Consider the following 20,680-nt stretch of genomic DNA (forward strand, 5'->3'; position numbering starts at 1 on the left):
CTATCACATTCTGTATTTTCGTGGAAAATGCAAGCCATTGTCAGTGTGCTCATAGTGACAGTGCCAATGACTGACATACACTCACCGGCCACTTTATTAGGTACACCATGCTAGTAACGGGTTGGACCCCCTTTTGCCTTCAGAACTGCCTCAATTCTTCGTGGCATAGATTCAACAAGGTGCTGGAAGCATTCCTCAGAGATTTTGGTCCATATTGACATGATGGCATCACACAGTTGCCGCAGATTTGTCGGCTGCACATCCATGATGCGAATCTCCCGTTCCACCACATCCCAAAGATGCTCTATTGGATTGAGATCTGGTGACTGTGGAGGCCATTGGAGTACAGTGAACTCATTGTCATGTTCAAGAAACCAGTCTGAGATGATTCCAGCTTTATGACATGGCATTGCATTATCCTGCTGAAAGTAGCCATCAGATGTTGGGTACATTGTGGTCATAAAGGGATGGACATGGTCAGCAACAATACTCAGGTAGGCTTTGGCGTTGCAACGATGCTCAATTGGTACCAAGGGGCCCAAAGAGTGCCAAGAAAATATTCCCCACACCATGACACCACCACCACCAGCCTGAACCGTTGATACAAGGCAGGATGGATCCATGCTTTCATGTTGTTGACGCCAAATTCTGACCCTACCATCCGAATGTCGCAGCAGAAATCGAGACTCATCAGACCAGGCAACGTTTTTCCAATCTTCAATTGTCCAATTTCGATGAGCTTGTGCAAATTGTAGCCTCAGTTTCCTGTTCTTAGCTGAAAGGAGTGGCACCCGGTGTGGTCTTCTGCTGCTGTAGCCCATCTGCCTCAAAGTTCGACGTACTGTGCGGCGTTCAGAGATGCTCTTCTGGCTACCTTGGTTGTAACGGGTGGCTATTTGAGTCACTGTTGCCTTTCTATCAGCTCGAACCAGTCTGGCCATTCTCCTCTGACCTCTGGCATCAACAACGCATTTCCACCCACAGAACTGCCGCTCACTGGATGTTTTTTCTTTTTCGGACCATTCTCTGTAAACCCTAGAGATGGTTGTGCGTGAAAATCCCAGTAGATCAGCAGTTTCTGAAATACTCAGACCAGCCCTTCTGGCACCAACAACCATGCCACGTTCAAAGGCACTCAAATCTAGAGATGAGCGAACAGTGTTCTATCGAACACATGTTCGATCGGATATCAGGGTGTTCGCCATGTTCGAATCGAATCGAACACCACGTGGTAAAGTGCGCCAAAATTCGATTCCCCTCCCACCTTCCCTGGCGCCTTTTTTGCACCAATAACAGCGCAGGGGAGGTGGGACAGGAACTACGACACCGGGGGCATTGAAAAAAATTGGAAAAAGTCATTGGCTGCCGAAATCAGGTGACCTCCATTTTAGACGAATAGTGGATTTCAAATCCGGGTCATATGAGAATGTGAACTTTGTGACTATGAGACAGGGATAGCTGTACAGGCAGGGATAGCTAGGGATAACCTTTATTTAGGGGGGAATGTTATTAAAAATAACTTTTTGGGGCTCTATCGGGTGTGTAATTGTGATTTTTGTGAGATAAACTTTTTCCCATAGGGATGCATTGGCCAGCGCTGATTGGCCGAATTCCGTACTCTGGCCAATCAGTGCTGGCCAATGCATTCTATTAGCTTGATGAAGCAGAGTGTGCACAAGGGTTCAAGCGCACCCTCGGCTCTGATGTAGCAGAGCCGAGGCTGCACAAGGGTTCAAGCGCACCCTCGGCTCTGATGTAGGAGAGCCGAGGGTGCACTTGAACCCTTGTGCACCCTCAGCTCTGCTACATCAGAGCCGAGGGTGCGCTTGAACCCTTGTGCACACTCTGCTTCATCAAGCTAATAGAATGCATTGGCCAGCGCTGATTGGCCAGAGTACGGAACTCGACCAATCAGCGCTGGCTCTGCTGGAGGAGGCGGAGTCTAAGATCGCTCCACACCAGTCTCCATTCAGGTCCGACCTTAGACTCCGCCTCCTCCGGCAGAGCCAGCGCTGATTGGCCGAAGGCTGGCCAATGCATTCCTATGCGAATGCAGAGACTTAGCAGTGCTGAGTCAGTTTTGCTCAACTACACATCTGATGCACACTCGGCACTGCTACATCAGATGTAGCAATCTGATGTAGCAGAGCCGAGGGTGCACTAGAACCCCTGTGCAAACTCAGTTCACGCTAATAGAATGCATTGGCCAGTGCTGATTGGCCAATGTATTCTATTAGCCTGATGAAGTAGAGCTGAATGTGTGTGCTAAGCACACACATTCAGCTCTACTTCATCGGGCTAATAGAATGCATTGGTCAGCGCTGATTGGCCAGAGTACGGAATTCGGCCAATCAGCGCTGGCTCTGCTGGAGGAGGCGGAGTCTAAGATCGCTCCACACCAGTCTCCATTCAGGTCCGACCTTAGACTCCGCCTCCTCCAGCAGAGCCAGCGCTGATTGGCCGAATTCCGTACTCTGGCCAATCAGCACTGGCTAATGCATTGTATTGGCTTGATGAAGCAGTGCTGAATGTGTGTGCTTAGCACACACATTCAGCTCTACTTCATCGGGCTAATAGAATGCATTGGCCAATCAGCGCTGGCCAATGCATTCTATTAGCGTGAACTGAGTTTGCACAGGGGTTCTAGTGCACCCTCGGCTCTGCTACATCAGATTGCTACATCTGATGTAGCAGTGCCGAGTGTGCATCAGATGTGTAGTTGAGCAAAACTGACTCAGCACTGCTAAGTCTGCATTCGCATAGGAATGCATTGGCCAGCCTTCGGCCAATCAGCGCTGGCTCTGCCGGAGGAGGCGGAGTCTAAGGTCGGACCTGAATGGAGACTGGTGTGGAGCGATCTTAGACTCCGCCTCCTCCAGCAGAGCCAGCGCTGATTGGCCGAATTCCGTACTCTGGCCAATCAGCACTGGCTAATGCATTGTATTGGCGTGATGAAGCAGTGCTGAATGTGTGTGCTTAGCACACACATTCAGCTCTACTTCATCGGGCTAATAGAATGCATTGGCCAATCAGCGCTGGCCAATGCATTCTATTAGCGTGAACTGAGTTTGCACAGGGGTTCTAGTGCACCCTCGGCTCTGCTACATCAGATTGCTACATCTGATGTAGCAGTGCCGAGTGTGCATCAGATGTGTAGTTGAGCAAAACTGACTCAGCACTGCTAAGTCTCTGCATTCACATAGGAATGCATTGGCCAGCCTTCGGCCAATCAGCGCTGGCTCTGCCGGAGGAGGCGGAGTCTAAGGTCGGACCTGAATGGAGACTGGTGTGGAGCGATCTTAGACTCCGCCTCCTCCAGCAGAGCCAGCGCTGATTGGTCGAGTTCCGTACTCTGGCCAATCAGCACTGGCCAATGCATTTCTATGGGGAAAAGTTAGCTTGCGAAAATCGCAAACTGACAGGGATTTCCATGAAATAAAGTGACTTTTATGCCCCCAGACATGCTTCCCCTGCTGTCCCAGTGTCATTCCAGGGTGTTGGTATCATTTCCTGGGGTGTCATAGTGGACTTGGTGACCCTCCAGACACGAATTTGGGTTTCCCCCTTAACGAGTTTATGTTCCCCATAGACTATAATGGGGTTCGAAACCCATTCGAACACTCGAACAGTGAGCGGCTGTTCGAATCGAATTTCGAACCTCGAACATTTTAGTGTTCGCTCATCTCTACTCAAATCACCTTTCTTCCCCCCCATACTGATGCTCGGTTTGAACTGCAGGAGATTGTCTTGACCATGTCTACATGCCTAAATGCACTGAGTTGCCGCCATGTGATTGGCTGATTACAAATTAAGTGTTAACGAGCAGTTGGACGGGTGTACCTAATAAAGTGGCCGGTGAGTGTAGATCAGCCCTATTTAGTGTCCTACAGTATATCATTGCAAACCTTAGTTTCCCATTACATAATTCCCTCTTAAGGATAAGTTCACACAGTGTTTTTGGATCGGAACCTGAGGCAGAGGCCACCTCAGTTTCTGATCAAAAAACTGGGTAGCTGCGACGGAAAGCCATTGCACTGCACCAGCATCCAGTAACGCACTCTACTCCGGATTAGGCCCAATGAATGGGCCTAGTCCGGAGGAGGGTGTGTCTTCAGGCCGAATCGCAAGGCAACTCAGCTGAAGAATGAGCACCTTGCTTCTTTTATCCGGGAGCTGGAAGAAACGGCTCCTGGAAAAAATGGGAGCCGTCTTTGTGGTCAGGTTTTTTGAGGCGAATGCAGCCTCAAAACCCTGACCAAAAAACTCAGTGTGAACTTAGCCTAATAGTGCCAAAGATGGCTCATGGGGGGGTGCAAAAGTTCAGCTGGGGCCCTTCTACACAACCATCAGCCATGTCCCATCCATAGGTTTTAGCAGTTTATACTTTTTCCATATCATCTCTATTTAGGGGTCAGTCCACCTTGGAAACTTGTTCACCACAAGTCAGTGCACAATAGTTTCCCATCTGCTGTAGATGCCCCCCACATAGCTATTATGCCCTCTTTTATGCCACAGCTTCCTCCAAAGAATTCCGCATTGACTGTATACTAGTGACCAAGTGCTACTTTTTTCATTAAATGGTCAATGTCTCCTTTCTGGCAGTGAAAGGCTTTGTATCATAAATCTTCTTCACCTGTCTCACTCCAATGCTCCACAGGGCAGAGGCAATGAATTTAGGATACGGATACTGTCAGTCTTCGAAGGAAATTAAAAAAGTAAACACAGAAGGTTAATCAGCCTTTGTGTGGTGAGGGTGCCTTGTGGGCCCTCGTGGCTTCTAGGCCCAGTCGCAACTGCGACCACTGTGATCTTCTATATTTATGTCAGTGGTTTCCAGATACAGAGTCCTCAATACACTACGCGACACAGTTCCTTCATACACTGCCTGGCCTACCAAAAACTACCCACCACAGACTCTCTAACATACAGCCAGACACAACGTCCCCTTAAATTACCAGCTAAGACCTGGTTCACATCTGCATTTGGTATTCCATTTGGGGAGTCCACCAGATCTCATAGACTATAATGGGGTCTGTGTGTTTTCCGCACAGAACATGCGGAGAGAAAAGTACTTCATGAACTGCCTTCCTCTCCACATGACTCGTGCAGACACTGCACGGAAAACACACGGATCCAATTATAGTCTATGGGATCCAAGTGCTTTCATTGCTCATCGCTTACCAATGTGTTCGGTGGTATTCCGTTCGGGGGGGATCTCCAAGCAGACTTCCCAAATGGAATACCGAATGCAGATGTGAACCGGGCCTTAAGTTGTAAGTGTCCATTTAAAGTTTTGACCCAGATATAATCTGCTGACACATAAGCGCATTGAAAAGATTTCCTAAACTGGGACTCCATTAACCACTAGAATACAAATGTCTAAAACTGAGAAAAAGAAAATTTTTGAATTGGTTATTTTTGGATTTTCAATTAATCCTTACCTGAGCAATTTTCTAAATGGACAGAGATATTTTTCTGATCGGCCGGGTTACTCACAATACACATAAATTTAATTTCCTTGTGGTTCGGTTCCAGTTTTAGCTGGATGGAGCTTTCGTTGCTATATGGCTGATAATCAGATTCCAGGTGTCTGTATTTCCATATATAGTCGTAATCTGATGTATTCGGAAAGACCTTGCAATGAAGAGTAATATTACACCGATCTCCATTTGTCTCCACTATGATGTATGGGGGGTGGACAGGATCTGTAGCCAGAAAAAAAGATTACGGATTTAGAGAACAGATGTTTTTGGATACCTTCATCTTCAGACAATAAGACGGGTAAATTATTATAAATAACAGATAGTGTCGTGTACATGAGATGTCCTCTACCACTATCAAGAATACTAGAGGCTAGACCACCGCAGTACTAGAGAATCCTCCAGTAGGTCCAAGCTTTGACATGATAGTGGACCTTTAGCAAAACAGAATCTTAAATATCCATCAGAAGATGACTCGATTCAGAAACAACTTTGGAGACAACCACCACTTGGGTCTTTTCCTGTTTTCTGTTATTTTCAGCAGTTGCTGCTTTTTTTAACCAAACTCTTTAACATCCAAAAGCTATCCATTTTTTTTATACCCTATACATTGGTCTAACATATATTATGTCAAGATTTTAAGCAATTTGGACTTTGTTTATTGAGATTCATTCTTTGTTTGGCCTTGTAATGCCAGTGGGTAACCGTGTACCTGACCCCGGCTTGGAATCCTGACGTTGCTCCTTGACTACTGAGCCGTATCAGCAATCTCATTACTCGACCTGTTGCTTATTAATATATTTCAGCTGCCCATCCTGACTTGTGGCCTGTTTATGGACCTTGCATACATTCTGTCTGCTCTGCCCTTCAGTCCATACATAACCACTCTTTTGGCCTTTGACCAACCATCATCTACTCCTGGACTATTCCAAGAGGTAGCAAACTGGTGGTCTCTCTGCAGCAAAGTCCAATTCCCTGTATGGGGGTTAAAGGGTAAAAAAAAGTTTGAGGCAACTTAGACAATGTCCTTAGAAGTGGTCCAAGCCAAATTGGTTTGGTGACACGGATGGTCTACATGAAGTACCTAAGGTTCCTTACCGTATAGCTGTAGACACTCGATGTGTCACCATATGGCACCCATGTATTGAGCATATAATGAAAGTATTGTCTTAGAACAAAGATTACTAGAAGGTGGCAACATTTGTTTACTCTTGGATTCATATAAAAAAAACTTGTATAAAAATGAGTAGGGCCCAATATAGTAGACATTTTGGGTAATGTACAGCATTATGGCTCTAGAGAGCTAGGAACTTGTATGGAGCCATAGTATATACCATATGCTTCTAAGTAAGATCTGATAGCACTATATCTACTATTTTCAGGTAAATGACCCCTTCACAATTCACATTTATCCCAATGTCTAGGATCGCACCATGGTGACCCTACATGATGACCCTCCATGGCAAAACTGTAAGTAAGCTTTGGTCATATATAATATTGTACCTACGTTGGTAGTATACAGTTTGAGGACTCCCAACGTATTGCACTGGATTGTCATACAGTGGACTACAACATCTATACTTTTCCATGGACATATATGGACTGTAACATCAGCTCCAGTAACATCACTGTCCATACGTTGTGTTCTTCATGCTACTTCTATTTACCAAACATGGACAATTGTGTCACTGGGACTAACCTAACTATCTATATAAGCTTCTCGTGGATGGCTTTCGGGGCAGGAAATCTTGATTGTGATTGTTTCTCTCTTAGATTCTCCACTAGGGGCGCTGTTGCTGAGGTGGGAACAGCAGTGAAAGCCACCCCAGTTTCTCAAAGATGATGGCATGCCACTAAGAAGATGGTGGCACCTACGTAAGAGCGCCTAAGCTCTCAAGGTCTGCCGGATCTGATACCTAATGCTGTATAGTATTAGTAATATCCACACTACATGTCTTATTTTACTCTTATTTCATACTTTTTGACTATTAAACGAAGTAATAAGAATAATGTAAATTCATACCAAGCACTTCTAAAATAAATTCTTCTTCCTTTATTTCATTATTCAGAAGAGTAACATCAGCAATGTAACATCCACTATCGCCCTTAGTCAGGCTTTTGATGCCCAAAATTGTTCCGTTATTGAATGGTATATATCGGTTGCCATTATTTTCGAGCACGGTGTTCTTAACTTTTAGAATCCGAATTCTATACTCATCTATTTCACGTTTCCAGGACACGTCTTTCATATTCAATGGGTTAAAATCAGTTGTTAAGTTCTTAGCCATATTCAGAATTCCAAACACACGTCGAGGAGATTGTCCTACACCGGAAGATAGAAACAAGGTCAATTTTCATCTCATACTAAATTATAGTACATGACCCCAAAATGTATTTACAGCACCCACCTGTTGCATCAAGACAGTAACTTAACTGTAAGCTAGAAACCTTTTTGCTCAGGCACCATCCAGTAGGACAGTGATGGAGAACCTTTTAGAGACCAAGTGCCCAAACTGCAACCCAAAACCCACAAATTTATCACAAAGTGTCAACACGGCAATTTGACCTTAGTATTGTGCGGATCCATAATTGTGGACAATTAAGGACGGTCTGTAATAATATGACTTTTCTTCTATTAAACAGATACTGTGTGATATAAATAGAGAAGGGACTCCACACAGCACAAACTGACCCACATTGGCCCCACATAGAAAAATCTGCTCCACAATAACCCCCACACAGTACACGCTACCCCACAGTGGCTCTCACACAGTACAATCTGAGGCACAGCGACCTCCACACAGTACAAACTGCTCCACAGTGTCCAACACACAGTACAAACTGCTCCACAGTGACCCATACACAGTACAAACTGCTCCACAGTGTCCCCCACACAGTACAAACTGCTCCACAGTGACCCATACACAGTACAATTTGCTCCACACAGTATAATCTGCTGCTAAGTGACCCACACACAGTACAAAGTGTTCCACAGGTGGGTGCCCACAGAGAGGGCTCTGATCGCCACCTCTGACACGCGTGCCATAGGTTCGCCATCATGACAGTACAGGAACATGCTTTCAATAGCTTGCAGGTGCAGGAGAACAGAAGAGAAAATAATTCTTGGTGTGGTGGTCAGTGGTAAGAGTGTGGTCTACCAGATTTACAGTGTAGCAGACCAATGTAAAATTTAACCCACTTTTACAGAAAGAGTTCTGGGGTCATATCATATATGTATGTCACCTATCCAGGGAGTCACCTATACCCTACCATAGATATCACACTGGCCCTATTTCGTCACAGAATTCCCAAACTTGCAAGGGTAGTGTACCAGTCTTGCCTTGCCTACAAGGTTAGTTCCAGATGGTACATATATCCCAAATATATTATATATATATTCATTTGTGTAGTGGCCCTATAAGAATTGCTCAGTTTTTCACTGGTATATTTTGTATGTCGTTTGCGTGTGTGTTTATAAGCATCATGTGATCATGTGTATCTCAGTTTGGATATCAGTGAAAAACCTGTGATCGGTTGTTATGGATACCTGGAGTAAATCTGTGTGTATGTGACCTTGTGTAACAGTGTCATCCACGGCGCCCGGCCCCTTTAAAGCTGACATACAGCGGTGAAGAAAAATAGCTGGATTGCTATGTAAACCTGGAGTAAATCTGTGTGCATGTGGAGACTAAGAACCTGTGAGCTTCTATTGACTGATAAGGGACATGTGACCATGACTATGTGTATGCCAGTAGGAATATGAGTGAAAGACTTGCAGGTTTGTATTGGCTAATTGGGGTAATTTTATTTTTGGACTTCTGTATCTCCGGAATGGTACGTCCTAGAGAGCTGAGATCTGCTCTAAAACCTTCTCGGACACCTGGTGTACTTGTTTGCCAAATTTGATGAGGACCAATGCAGTTGTTTGGTCGTGTATAAAGAACAGAACAGATAGACGGACCGACAGAAACTCATTTTTATCCATATATATATAGACTATATAGAAAAAAAAAAAAATATCACGCATAAGTAACAGGCCAGAAACTAGGCAATGACCACAAAAGAGTCACAAAGGCGACTACAGCTATAGATCTGTGAACAGTATCTAACTGCCATATTACAAGTCCCAATAAATAAGATCAATACATAACATTGTAAGCTTTACATACAGTCCTATGAAAAAGTTTGGACACCCCTATTAATCTTAATCATTTTTAGTAGAGATGAGCGAACACTAAAATGTTCGAGGTTCGAAATTCGATTCGAACAGCCGCTCACTGTTCGAGTGTTCGAATGGGTTTCGAACCCCATTATAGTCTATGGGGAACATAAACTCGTTAAGGGGGAAACCCAAATTCGTGTCTGGAGGGTCACCAAGTCCACTATGACACCCCAGGAAATGATACCAACACCCTGGAATGACACTGGGACAGCAGGGGAAGCATGTCTGGGGGCATAAAAGTCACTTTATTTCATGGAAATCCCTGTCAGTTTGCGATTTTCGCAAGCTAACTTTTCCCCATAGAAATACATTGGCCAGTGCTGATTGGCCAGAGTACGGAACTCGACCAATCAGCGCTGGCTCTTCTGGAGGAGGCGGAGTCTAAGATCGCTCCACACCAGTCTCCATTCAGGTCCGACCTTAGACTCCGCCTCCTCCGGCAGAGCCAGCGCTGATTGGCCGAAGGCTGGCCAATGCATTCCTATGTGAATGCAGAGACTTAGCAGTGCTGAGTCAGTTTTGCTCAACTACACATCTGATGCACACTCGGCACTGCTACATCAGATGTAGCAATCTGATGTAGCAGAGCCGAGGGTGCACTAGAACCCCTGTGCAAACTCAGTTCACGCTAATAGAATGCATTGGCCAGCGCTGATTGGCCAATGCATTCTATTAGCCCGATGAAGTAGAGCTGAATGTGTGTGCTAAGCACACACATTCAGCTCTACTTCATCGGGCTAATAGAATGCATTGGCCAGCGCTGATTGGCCAGAGTACGGAACTCGACCAATCAGCGCTGGCTCTGCTGGAGGAGGCGGAGTCTAAGGTCGGACCTGAATGGAGACTGGTGTGGAGCGATCTTAGACTCCGCCTCCTCCAGCAGAGCCAGCGCTGATTGGCCGAATTCCGTACTCTGGCCAATCAGCACTGGCTAATGCATTGTATTGGCGTGATGAAGCAGAGCTGAATGTGTGTGCTTAGCACACACATTCAGCTCTACTTCATCGGGCTAATAGAATGCATTGGCCAATCAGCGCTGGCCAATGCATTCTATTAGCTTGATGAAGCAGAGTGTGCACAAGGGTTCAAGCGCACCCTCGGCTCTGATGTAGCAGAGCCGAGGCTGCACAAGGGTTCAAGCGCACCCTCGGCTCTGATGTAGCAGAGCCGAGGGTGCACTTGAACCCTTGTGCACCCTCGGCTCTGCTACATCAGAGCCGAGGGTGCGCTTGAACCCTTGTGCAGCCTCGGCTCTGCTACATCAGAGCCGAGGGTGCGCTTGAACCCTTGTGCAGCCTCGGCTCTGCTACATCAGAGCCGAGGGTGCGCTTGAACCCTTGTGCAGCCTCGGCTCTGCTACATCAGAGCCGAGGGTGCGCTTGAACCCTTGTGCAGCCTCGGCTCTGCTACATCAGAGCCGAGGGTGCGCTTGAACCCTTGTGCAGCCTCGGCTCTGCTACATCAGAGCCGAGAGTGCGCTTGAACCCTTGTGCAGCCTCGGCTCTGCTACATCAGAGCCGAGGGTGCGCTTGAACCCTTGTGCACACTCTGCTTCATCAAGCTAATAGAATGCATTGGCCAGCGCTGATTGGCCAATGCATTCTATTAGCCCGATGAAGTAGAGCTGAATGTGTGTGCTAAGCACACACATTCAGCACTGCTTCATCACGCCAATACAATGCATTAGCCAGTGCTGATTGGCCAGAGTACGGAATTCGGCCAATCAGCGCTGGCTCTGCTGGAGGAGGCGGAGTCTAAGGTCGGACCTGAATGGAGACTGGTGTGGAGCGATCTTAGACTCCGCCTCCTCCAGAAGAGCCAGCGCTGATTGGCCGAATTCCGTACTCTGGCCAATCAGCACTGGCTAATGCATTGTATTGGCGTGATGAAGCAGTGCTGAATGTGTGTGCTTAGCACACACATTCAGCTCTACTTCATCGGGCTAATAGAATGCATTGGCCAATCAGCGCTGGCCAATGCATTCTATTAGCTTGATGAAGCAGAGTGTGCACAAGGGTTCAAGCGCACCCTCGGCTCTGATGTAGCAGAGCCGAGGCTGCACAAGGGTTCAAGCGCACCCTCGGCTCTGATGTAGCAGAGCCGAGGCTGCACAAGGGTTCAAGCGCACCCTCGGCTCTGATGTAGCAGAGCCGAGGCTGCACAAGGGTTCAAGCGCACCCTCGGCTCTGATGTAGCAGAGCCGAGGCTGCACAAGGGTTCAAGCGCACCCTCGGCTCTGATGTAGCAGAGCCGAGGGTGCACAAGGGTTCAAGTGCACCCTCGGCTCTGCTACATCAGAGCCGAGGGTGCGCTTGAACCCTTGTGCAGCCTCGGCTCTGCTACATCAGAGCCGAGGGTGCGCTTGAACCCTTGTGCACACTCTGCTTCATCAAGCTAATAGAATGCATTGGCCAGCGCTGATTGGCCAATGCATTCTATTAGCCCGATGAAGTAGAGCTGAATGTGTGTGCTAAGCACACACATTCAGCACTGCTTCATCACGCCAATACAATGCATTAGCCAGTGCTGATTGGCCAGAGTACGGAATTCGGCCAATCAGCGCTGGCTCTGCTGGAGGAGGCGGAGTCTAAGATCGCTCCACACCAGTCTCCATTCAGGTCCGACCTTAGACTCCGCCTCCTCCAGCAGAGCCAGCGCTGATTGGTCGAGTTCCGTACTCTGGCCAATCAGCGCTGGCCAATGCATTCTATTAGCCCGATGAAGTAGAGCTGAATGTGTGTGCTTAGCACACACATTCAGCTCTACTTCATCAGGCTAATAGAATACATTGGCCAATCAGCGCTGGCCAATGCATTCTATTAGCTTGATGAAGCAGAGTGTGCACAAGGGTTCAAGCGCACCCTCGGCTCTGATGTAGCAGAGCTGAGGGTGCACAAGGGTTCAAGTGCACCCTCGGCTCTCCTACATCAGAGCCGAGGGTGCGCTTGAACCCTTGTGCAGCCTCGGCTCTGCTACATCAGAGCCGAGGGTGCGCTTGAACCCTTGTGCACACTCTGCTTCATCAAGCTAATAGAATGCATTGGCCAGCACTGATTGGCCAGAGTACGGAATTCGGCCAATCAGCGCTGGCCAATGCATCCCTATGGGAAAAAGTTTATCTCACAAAAATCACAATTACACACCCGATAGAGCCCCAAAAAGTTATTTTTAATAACATTCCCCCCTAAATAAAGGTTATCCCTAGCTATCCCTGCCTGTACAGCTATCCCTGTCTCATAGTCACAAAGTTCACATTCTCATATGACCCGGATTTGAAATCCACTATTCGTCTAAAATGGAGGTCACCTGATTTCGGCAGCCAATGACTTTTTCCAATTTTTTTCAATGCCCCCGGTGTCGTAGTTCCTGTCCCACCTCCCCTGCGCTGTTATTGGTGCAAAAAAGGCGCCAGGGAAGGTGGGAGGGGAATCGAATTTTGGCGCACTTTACCACGCGGTGTTCGATTCGATTCGAACATGGTGAACACCCTGATATCCGATCGAACATGTGTTCGATAGAACACTGTTCGCTCATCTCTAATTTTTAGTTCTAAATATTTTGGTGTTTGCAACAGCCATTTCAGTTTGATATATCTAATAACTGATGGACACAGTAATATTTCAGGATTGAAAAGAGGTTTATTGTACTAACAGAAAATGTGCAATATGCATTAAACCAAAATTTGACCGGTGCAAAAGTATGGGCACCTCAACAGAAAAGTGACATTAATATTTAGTAGATCCTCCTTTTGCAAAGATAACAGCCTCTAGTCGCTTCCTGTAGCTTTTAATCAGTTCCTGGATCCTGGATAAAGGTATTTTGGACCATTTCTTTCTACAAAACAATTCAAGTTCAGTTCAGTTTGATGGTCGCCGAACATGGACAGCCCGCTCTCAAATGATCTGAAAACAAAGATTGTTCAACATAGTTGTTCAGGGGAAGGATACAAAACGTTGTCTCAGAGATTTAACCTGTCAGTTTCCACTGTGAGGAACATAGTAAGGAAATGGAAGACCACAGGGACAGTTCTTGTTAAGCCCAGAAGTGGCAGGCCAAGAAAAATATCAGAAAGGCAGAGAAGAAGAATGGTGAGAACAGTCAAGGACAATCCACAGACCACCTCCAAAGAGCTGCAGCATCATCTTGCTGCAGATGGTGTCACTGTGCATCGGTCAGCAATACAGCGCACTTTGCACAAGGAGAAGCTGTATGGGAGAGTGATGAGAAAGAAGCCGTTTCTGCACGTACGCCACAAATAGAGTTGCCTGAGGTATGCAAAAGCACATTTGGACAAGCCAGCTTCATTTTGGAAACAAAGATTGAGTTGTTTGGTTATAAAAAAAGGCGTTATGCATGGCGTCCAAAAAGAAACAGCATTCCAAGAAAAACACATGCTACCCACTGTAAAATTTGGTGGAGGTTCCATCATGCTTTGGGGCTGTGTGGCCAATGCCGGCATCGGGAATCTTGTTAAAGTTGAGGGTCGCATGGATTCCACTCAGTATCAGCAGATTCTTGAGAATAATGTTCAAGAATCAGTGACGAAGTTGAAGTTACGCCGGGGATGGATATTTCAGCAAGACAATGATCCAAAACACCGCTCCAAATCCTCAGGCATTCATGCAGAGGAACAATTACAATGTTCTGGAATGGCCATCCCAGTCCCCAGACCTGAATATCATTGAACATCTGTGGGATGATTTGAAGCGGGCTGTCCATGCTCGGCGACCATCTAACTTAACTGAACTTGAATTGTTTGTCCAAAATACCTTTATCCAGGATCCAGGAACTGATTAAAAGCTACAGGAAGCGACTAGAGGCTGTTATCTTTGCAAAAGGAGGATCTACTAAATATTAATGTCACTTTTCTGTTGAGGTGCCCATACTTTTGCACCAGTCAAATTTTGGTTTAATGCATATTGCACATTTTCTGTTAGTACAATAAACCTCATTTCAATCCTGAAATATTACTGTGTCCATCAGTTATTAGATATATCAAACTGAAATGGCTGTTGCAAATACCAAAATATTTAGAACTAAAAATGATTAAGATTAATAGGGGTGCCCAAACTTTTTCATAGGACTGTAGAAGGGTAAGGATGGAAAAACTTCAATATACAGTCCAGGTAAACACACGAGTTTTCCCTTAAAAGGGCATCGCCATGATTAGAACCATATTAAAAATTGTAAACAATAAAACAGAAGTTGAACTTTTTTGAAAATATAAATTATTTTTAAAAAAAAAAAAATTGCAGAGTTTGCAAGATTTTCTGTAATCCCCTCAGTGGTGATCTGTTGTCTTGATCGATTGTCAATGAATACAACCATGAAGGAACATTCTATGGTCAGAAACCCAGCCATGATGTCCTTATTGTGGACAGGTTATAAGGCAGGGACACTACATGTATATGAAGGTATCCTAATAAGGAAATCAAGGCTTCTTTTTAGACTATAGAAAGTTCCTGCGTTCATGATCGCATCCATTGGCAATAGGGTTGAGCGATTGGGATGGGAAAAGATCGGATCCCAATCGGCGATCAAGTAAATTTCACGATTCCGATCCCACCTAAAAAAGATCGGGAACGGAATTCCGATCGCTCAACCGACTTACCTGCACAGAACCGCTGCTGATCTCCGGGCCGAAGTTCTCTCCACTCTCTCTTCGCACGCCGGCAGAGCACTGTGTTACTGCTGGGAGTAGGCGGGGCTTTTTTTGGCTTAGGAGAGTGTGGGCGGGTGCACTCACGTCTCCCCGCCCTGTACCCGCCCACACTCTCCTAAGCATCAACAAGCCCCACCTTCTCCAAGCATCAGTCACACTAGCCTGGGAGGCATGCGAAGAGAGAGAGGAGAGAACAATGGCCCGGAGCTCCGGGGAGCGGCATACACATTGGGAGAGGAGGCAGCAGCAGTTCTGTGCACACTAGACAGCGTGGAGGATTCAATTTTTGGAATCTTTGATCATTAAAAAAAAAATCCCATTGACTTACATTAGGATCGGAATTGGGATTTTAAAATCGTTTCTGAAATCTCAACATCGGCTCAACCCCAATTGGCAACCAATTGAGACAACAGATGTCACCACTAAGATGGTTATAAGAAATCTTGAAAACTCTGTAAAATTGTCAATTATTTATATTTGCAAAAATGTTTAACTTCTAATTGCCTATAAATTGTCTACAAATTTAAATATGGCTTTGTTCATGGTAACACCCCAATTCCCCCCCTCCCCCCATTTGTGGAAAAAAAATTTATGTGACATGTTGCTATTTCCAAAACCGTCACATTTTTTGTAAGTCCCATATAACCTATAGTTCTAATTCAAGCAGAAAGGAAAATTCTGTGCTCTTTCTGTGACAGGTACTGCAGGAAAAACTGCAATGCGTTGCCACCATGGTTTTTCCTACAGCGCTTTTTGGCTTCGGCTTGCTACATGGGGTCTTAGACTAAGTCTTGTCCTTCTCGGGGAGACAGTGAGGAAGGTGACTGTTATGGGTTCATTTATTACACACAGTGCCCCCTATTAAGGAAACCTATATTTGTGCCACTATTAGTATTACACACAAAGCCCCCCATTAGGGCAACCTACATGGTGCCGCTATTAGTGATACACACAAGGTCCCCTATTAGGGCAGCTTACTTTGTGTCTCTAATAGTATTACACACCGTTCTCCCATTTAGTGCCCATCACACAGTACCTTCCTATTATAGGAACCTACATGGTGCCGCTATTAGTATTACACACAGCGCCCCCTATTAGGGAAACCTACATGGTGCTACTATTAGTATTACACACACAGTGCAGCTATTCATATTACACACAGTGCCACCTATTAGGACAATTTACATGCTGCCAGTATTAGTATTACACACAGTGCTCCCAATTAGTACCCATCCCACAGAGCCCCCCTATTATGGCAATCTACATGGCGCCGCTATTGGTATTATATACACAGTGCCGCTATTAGTATTACACACAGTATCCTCTATTAGTGCCCTACACACAATGCCCCTCTTAGTGTAAGTCACACAGTGCCCCCTATCAGTACTACACACAGCGCCTCTATAGTAGTGCCTCCCATGCAGTGCCCCATACTAGAGCCAACCAGTGCCCCAATTAGTGGCACCCACACATTTAGCACCTATTAGAGAAAACTGCATAGTGCCACTAATAGAATTGTAAACAGTGGTCCCTATTAGTGACAACCTATCAGTGCCCCCGAGTAATGACACCGACAGTGCCCCTTATTAATGTAACCAATGCAGTGTCCCCTTTAGTTCCAGCCATACAGTGCCCCCCATTAGAGCAACCTACATAATACCGCTATTAGCATCACACACACTACCACAGAATAGCTCTACACAAAGGCAGAGGAACTCTTTGCTTTCATAAGAACAATAGACCGGGCGTAGGTTACATGACATGGCTTCTGCTACTTCCTATCAGCAGCAAAGGAGAAATTTTTATTATTTTTTTCTTATTACTTTGCCTCCTCCATACTTTGTCCCCCTCCTCCATACTTCCCGTCCTCCATACTCCCCCTCCTTTATATTCCCGTCCTCCTCTATACTCCCGTCCTCCATACTCCCCCTCCTTTATACTCCCTGTCCTCTATACACCCCTCCTCTATACTCCCCCTCCTTTATACTCCCTGTCCTCTATACACCCCTCCTTTATACTCCCTGTCCTCTATACACCCCTCCTCTATACTCCCCCTCCTCCATACTCCCTGTCCTCTATACGCCCCCTCCTCTATACTCCCGCTCCTTCATACTCCCCATTCTCCATACTTCCCCTCCTCTATACTCCTCTCCTCCATACTCCCTCTCCTCTATACTCCCCCTCCTCTATACTCCCGCTCCTCCATACTTCCCCTCCTTCATACTCCCCCTCCTCTATACTCCCGCTCCTTCATACTTCCCCTCCTCTATACTCCCTCTCCTCCATACTCCCTCTCCTCTATACTCCCGTCCTCCATACTCCCTCTCCTCTATACTCCTCTCCTCCATACTCCCTCTCCTCTATACTCCCGTCCTCCATACTCCCGCTCCTTCATACTCCCCATCCTCCATACTTCCCCTCCTCCATACTCCCTCTCCTCTATACTCCCTCTCCTCTATACTCCCGCTCCTTCATACTTCCCCTCCTCTATACTTCTCTCCTCCATACTCCCTCTCCTGTATACTCCCGTCCTCCATACTCCCTCTCCTCTATACTCCCCCTCCTCTATACTCCCGCTCCTTCATACTTCCCCTCCTCTATACTCCCTCTCCTCCATACTCCCTCTCCTCTATACTCCCCCTCCTCTATACTCCCCCTCCTCTATACTCCCCATCCTCCATACTTCCCCTCCTCTATACTCCTCTCCTCCATACTCCCTCTCCTCTATACTCCCCCTCCTCTATACTCCCGCTCCTTCATACTTCCCCTCCTCTATACTTCTCTCCTCCATACTCCCTCTCCTCTATACTCCCGTCCTCCATACTCCCTCTCCTCTATACTCCCCCTCCTCTATACTCCCGCTCCTTCATACTTCCCCTCCTCTATACTCCCTCTCCTCCATACTCCCTCTCCTCTATACTCCCCCTCCTCTATACTCCCCCTCCTCTATACTCCCCATCCTCCATACTTCCCCTCCTCTATACTCCTCTCCTCCATACTCCCCCTCCTCTATACTCCCGCTCCTTCATACTTCCCCTCCTCTATACTCCCTCTCCTCCATACTCCCCCTCCTCTATACTCCCTCTCCTCCATACTCCCTCTCCTCCATACTCCCCCTCCTCTATACTCCCCCTCCTCTATACTCCCCATCCTCCATACTTCCCCTCCTCTATACTCCTCTCCTCCATACTCCCCCTCCTCTATACTCCAGCTCCTTCATACTCCCCCTCCTCTATACTCCCCATCCTCCATACTTCCCCTCCTCTATACTCCTCTCCTCCATGCTCCCTCTCCTCTATACTCCCCCTCCTCTATACTCCCGCTCCTTCATACTTCCCCTCCTCTATACTTCTCTCCTCCATACTCCCTCTCCTCTATACTCCCGTCCTCCATACTCCCTCTCCTCTATACTCCCTCTCCTCCATACTCCCCCTCCTCTATACTCCTCTCCTCCATACTCCCGCTCCTTCATACTTCCCCTCCTCTATACTCCCCCTCCTCTATACTCCCGCTCCTTCATACTCCCCCTCCTCTATACTCCCTCTCCTCTATACTCCTCTCCTCCATACTCCCGCTCCTTCATACTTCCCCTCCTCTATACTTCCCCTCCTCTATACTCCCGCTCCTTCATACTTCCCCTCCTCTATACTCCCCCTCCTCTATACTCCCCCTCCTCTATACTCCCCATCCTCCATACTCCCTCTCCTCCATACTCCCTCTCCTCTATACTCCCGCTCCTTCATACTTCCCCTCCTCTATACTCCCTCTCCTCCATACTCCCTCTCCTCTATACTCCCCGTCCTCCATACTCCCCCTCCTTTATACTCTCTGTCCTCTATACGCCCCCTCCACCTCACATGCTCAGACCTGCAGCCAGATTTATCCAGCAGCAGAAACAAGATAAGGCTTTTACAATGGAGAACTTGGAGGACAGCCCAAATATGACGGGAGGGCATTTCCTGTAACTCCTTATCATCTGTGAGCTGCACTAGTTACTTTATGTTTGTTCTCAATGACTGACAGCAAACACATACGAGGAAGCAAAAGAGACACAAAGTATACCAACCAAAGCATTAATACAAAGGAGCAAATCTAGGGGCTCACAGGCCCTGGTGCAAACCCTCAGCCTGGCCCCCCTGCACAACTTGTCCTTGAAATTGTCAGCCATGTCCCGTCTGTACATTTTATCAGCATTTACATTTCCTTTTCCTTCTCTATCCGGGTCCAGACCACCATAATGACTACTACACAACATGTCTGAGCACACAAGTTCCCCATCATTCCTACCTTTCTGAAAGTGAAGGGCTGTGCATTATAAATGTTCTCACTCCAACCCATTATTTTATTACAGGTGCTTGGAAGCGTGAAAAAAAGCAATGGTCATGTGAATAAGGGGCAATCTGTTTTCTTGGATTCCCCTTTAAAGAGAATACAGAAGACAGACAGGCTAAATATAGTAACGGGGAGGGGGCTGCACTCACTCACTGTAAACCCTTCACACCAGGACATACAGGACTCGTGTCTGTATTTGGGTTCTCATTCACTATCAGCAAACAAAGGGAGAAGAACCCAAAAGACACAAAATGTATCAAAAGTTGCAAAATGTTCCCATTATTCACCAAATAAACATGAAATACATAAAACCGGACAACAAGGCTTATCCCATAACAAGAAGGATCTCCTGTCTACTGGTCTGAGGGTCTGAAATCTGGAGGTCCAGCCATTGAGATCCCCACTGATCACAAGAAGAGGGAGTTCCTGTATGAATGGAGCCGCCATGCACATTGCACGTTCATGGGCTGCAGTCACTGGGACAGTTTCTATAATTGTTGGGGGTCCCCCAGAAGTCAGACGCTTATTCCTATGGTGAGGTCACAACTTTTTGTTATGGGAAAGTCAGAGAAAATAAGCAAAAACCACCAGGAGACCCCGTAGAGGAAAGACGGCAGAGAAACAACAGAAACACAAGAGGAGACTCTGGACTGTCCAGGAAGAGTTCACTTGGGCACTGGTCACACATGCACGGGTCACTCGCTATGGATTCAGCAGGGTAAACAAGGGTCACTTACCTGCTATACATAGTGGTATATACACAGCCAGCAGGAGAAATATCTTCATGGTGTGCGGGTGTGTGTCTGTGTGTGTACGTGCACATGAGAAAAAGCTGTTGCTCAATAATTATTCCCTCCTCCCTCATTCATAATACAGGAAGAACTTCTTCCTTCTTTTTCAGGAGCAAAGTAGAAGCTGTAAAGATATATATGAGATACAGGGACGTAACTACCGGTCTCGGGGGTCTTTTTGGACCCCCAAGTA

The 20,680-nt window shown here is 46.6% G+C and overlaps 1 protein-coding gene across 1 annotated transcript in view; it reads right to left on the minus strand.

Annotated features, from left to right (window-relative positions):
• Positions 1 to 20,490, minus strand: part of LOC142214279 (uncharacterized) — a 35,439-nt gene extending 14,949 nt beyond the window's left edge. The window contains exons 1-3 of the mRNA XM_075283179.1: positions 20,434 to 20,490; positions 7,504 to 7,803; positions 5,442 to 5,705 (exon numbers count right to left, since the gene is read on the minus strand). Of these exons, the coding sequence (XP_075139280.1) occupies positions 5,442 to 5,705; positions 7,504 to 7,803; positions 20,434 to 20,482 (613 nt within the window). The 5' untranslated portion in view covers positions 20,483 to 20,490. The remainder of the gene's footprint in view (positions 1 to 5,441; positions 5,706 to 7,503; positions 7,804 to 20,433) is intronic.
• Between the last annotated feature and the right edge of the window lie 190 nt (positions 20,491 to 20,680).

The sequence above is a fragment of the Leptodactylus fuscus genome, chromosome 7, assembly GCF_031893055.1.
Source record: "Leptodactylus fuscus isolate aLepFus1 chromosome 7, aLepFus1.hap2, whole genome shotgun sequence".
Lineage (NCBI taxonomy): Eukaryota > Metazoa > Chordata > Amphibia > Anura > Leptodactylidae > Leptodactylus > Leptodactylus fuscus.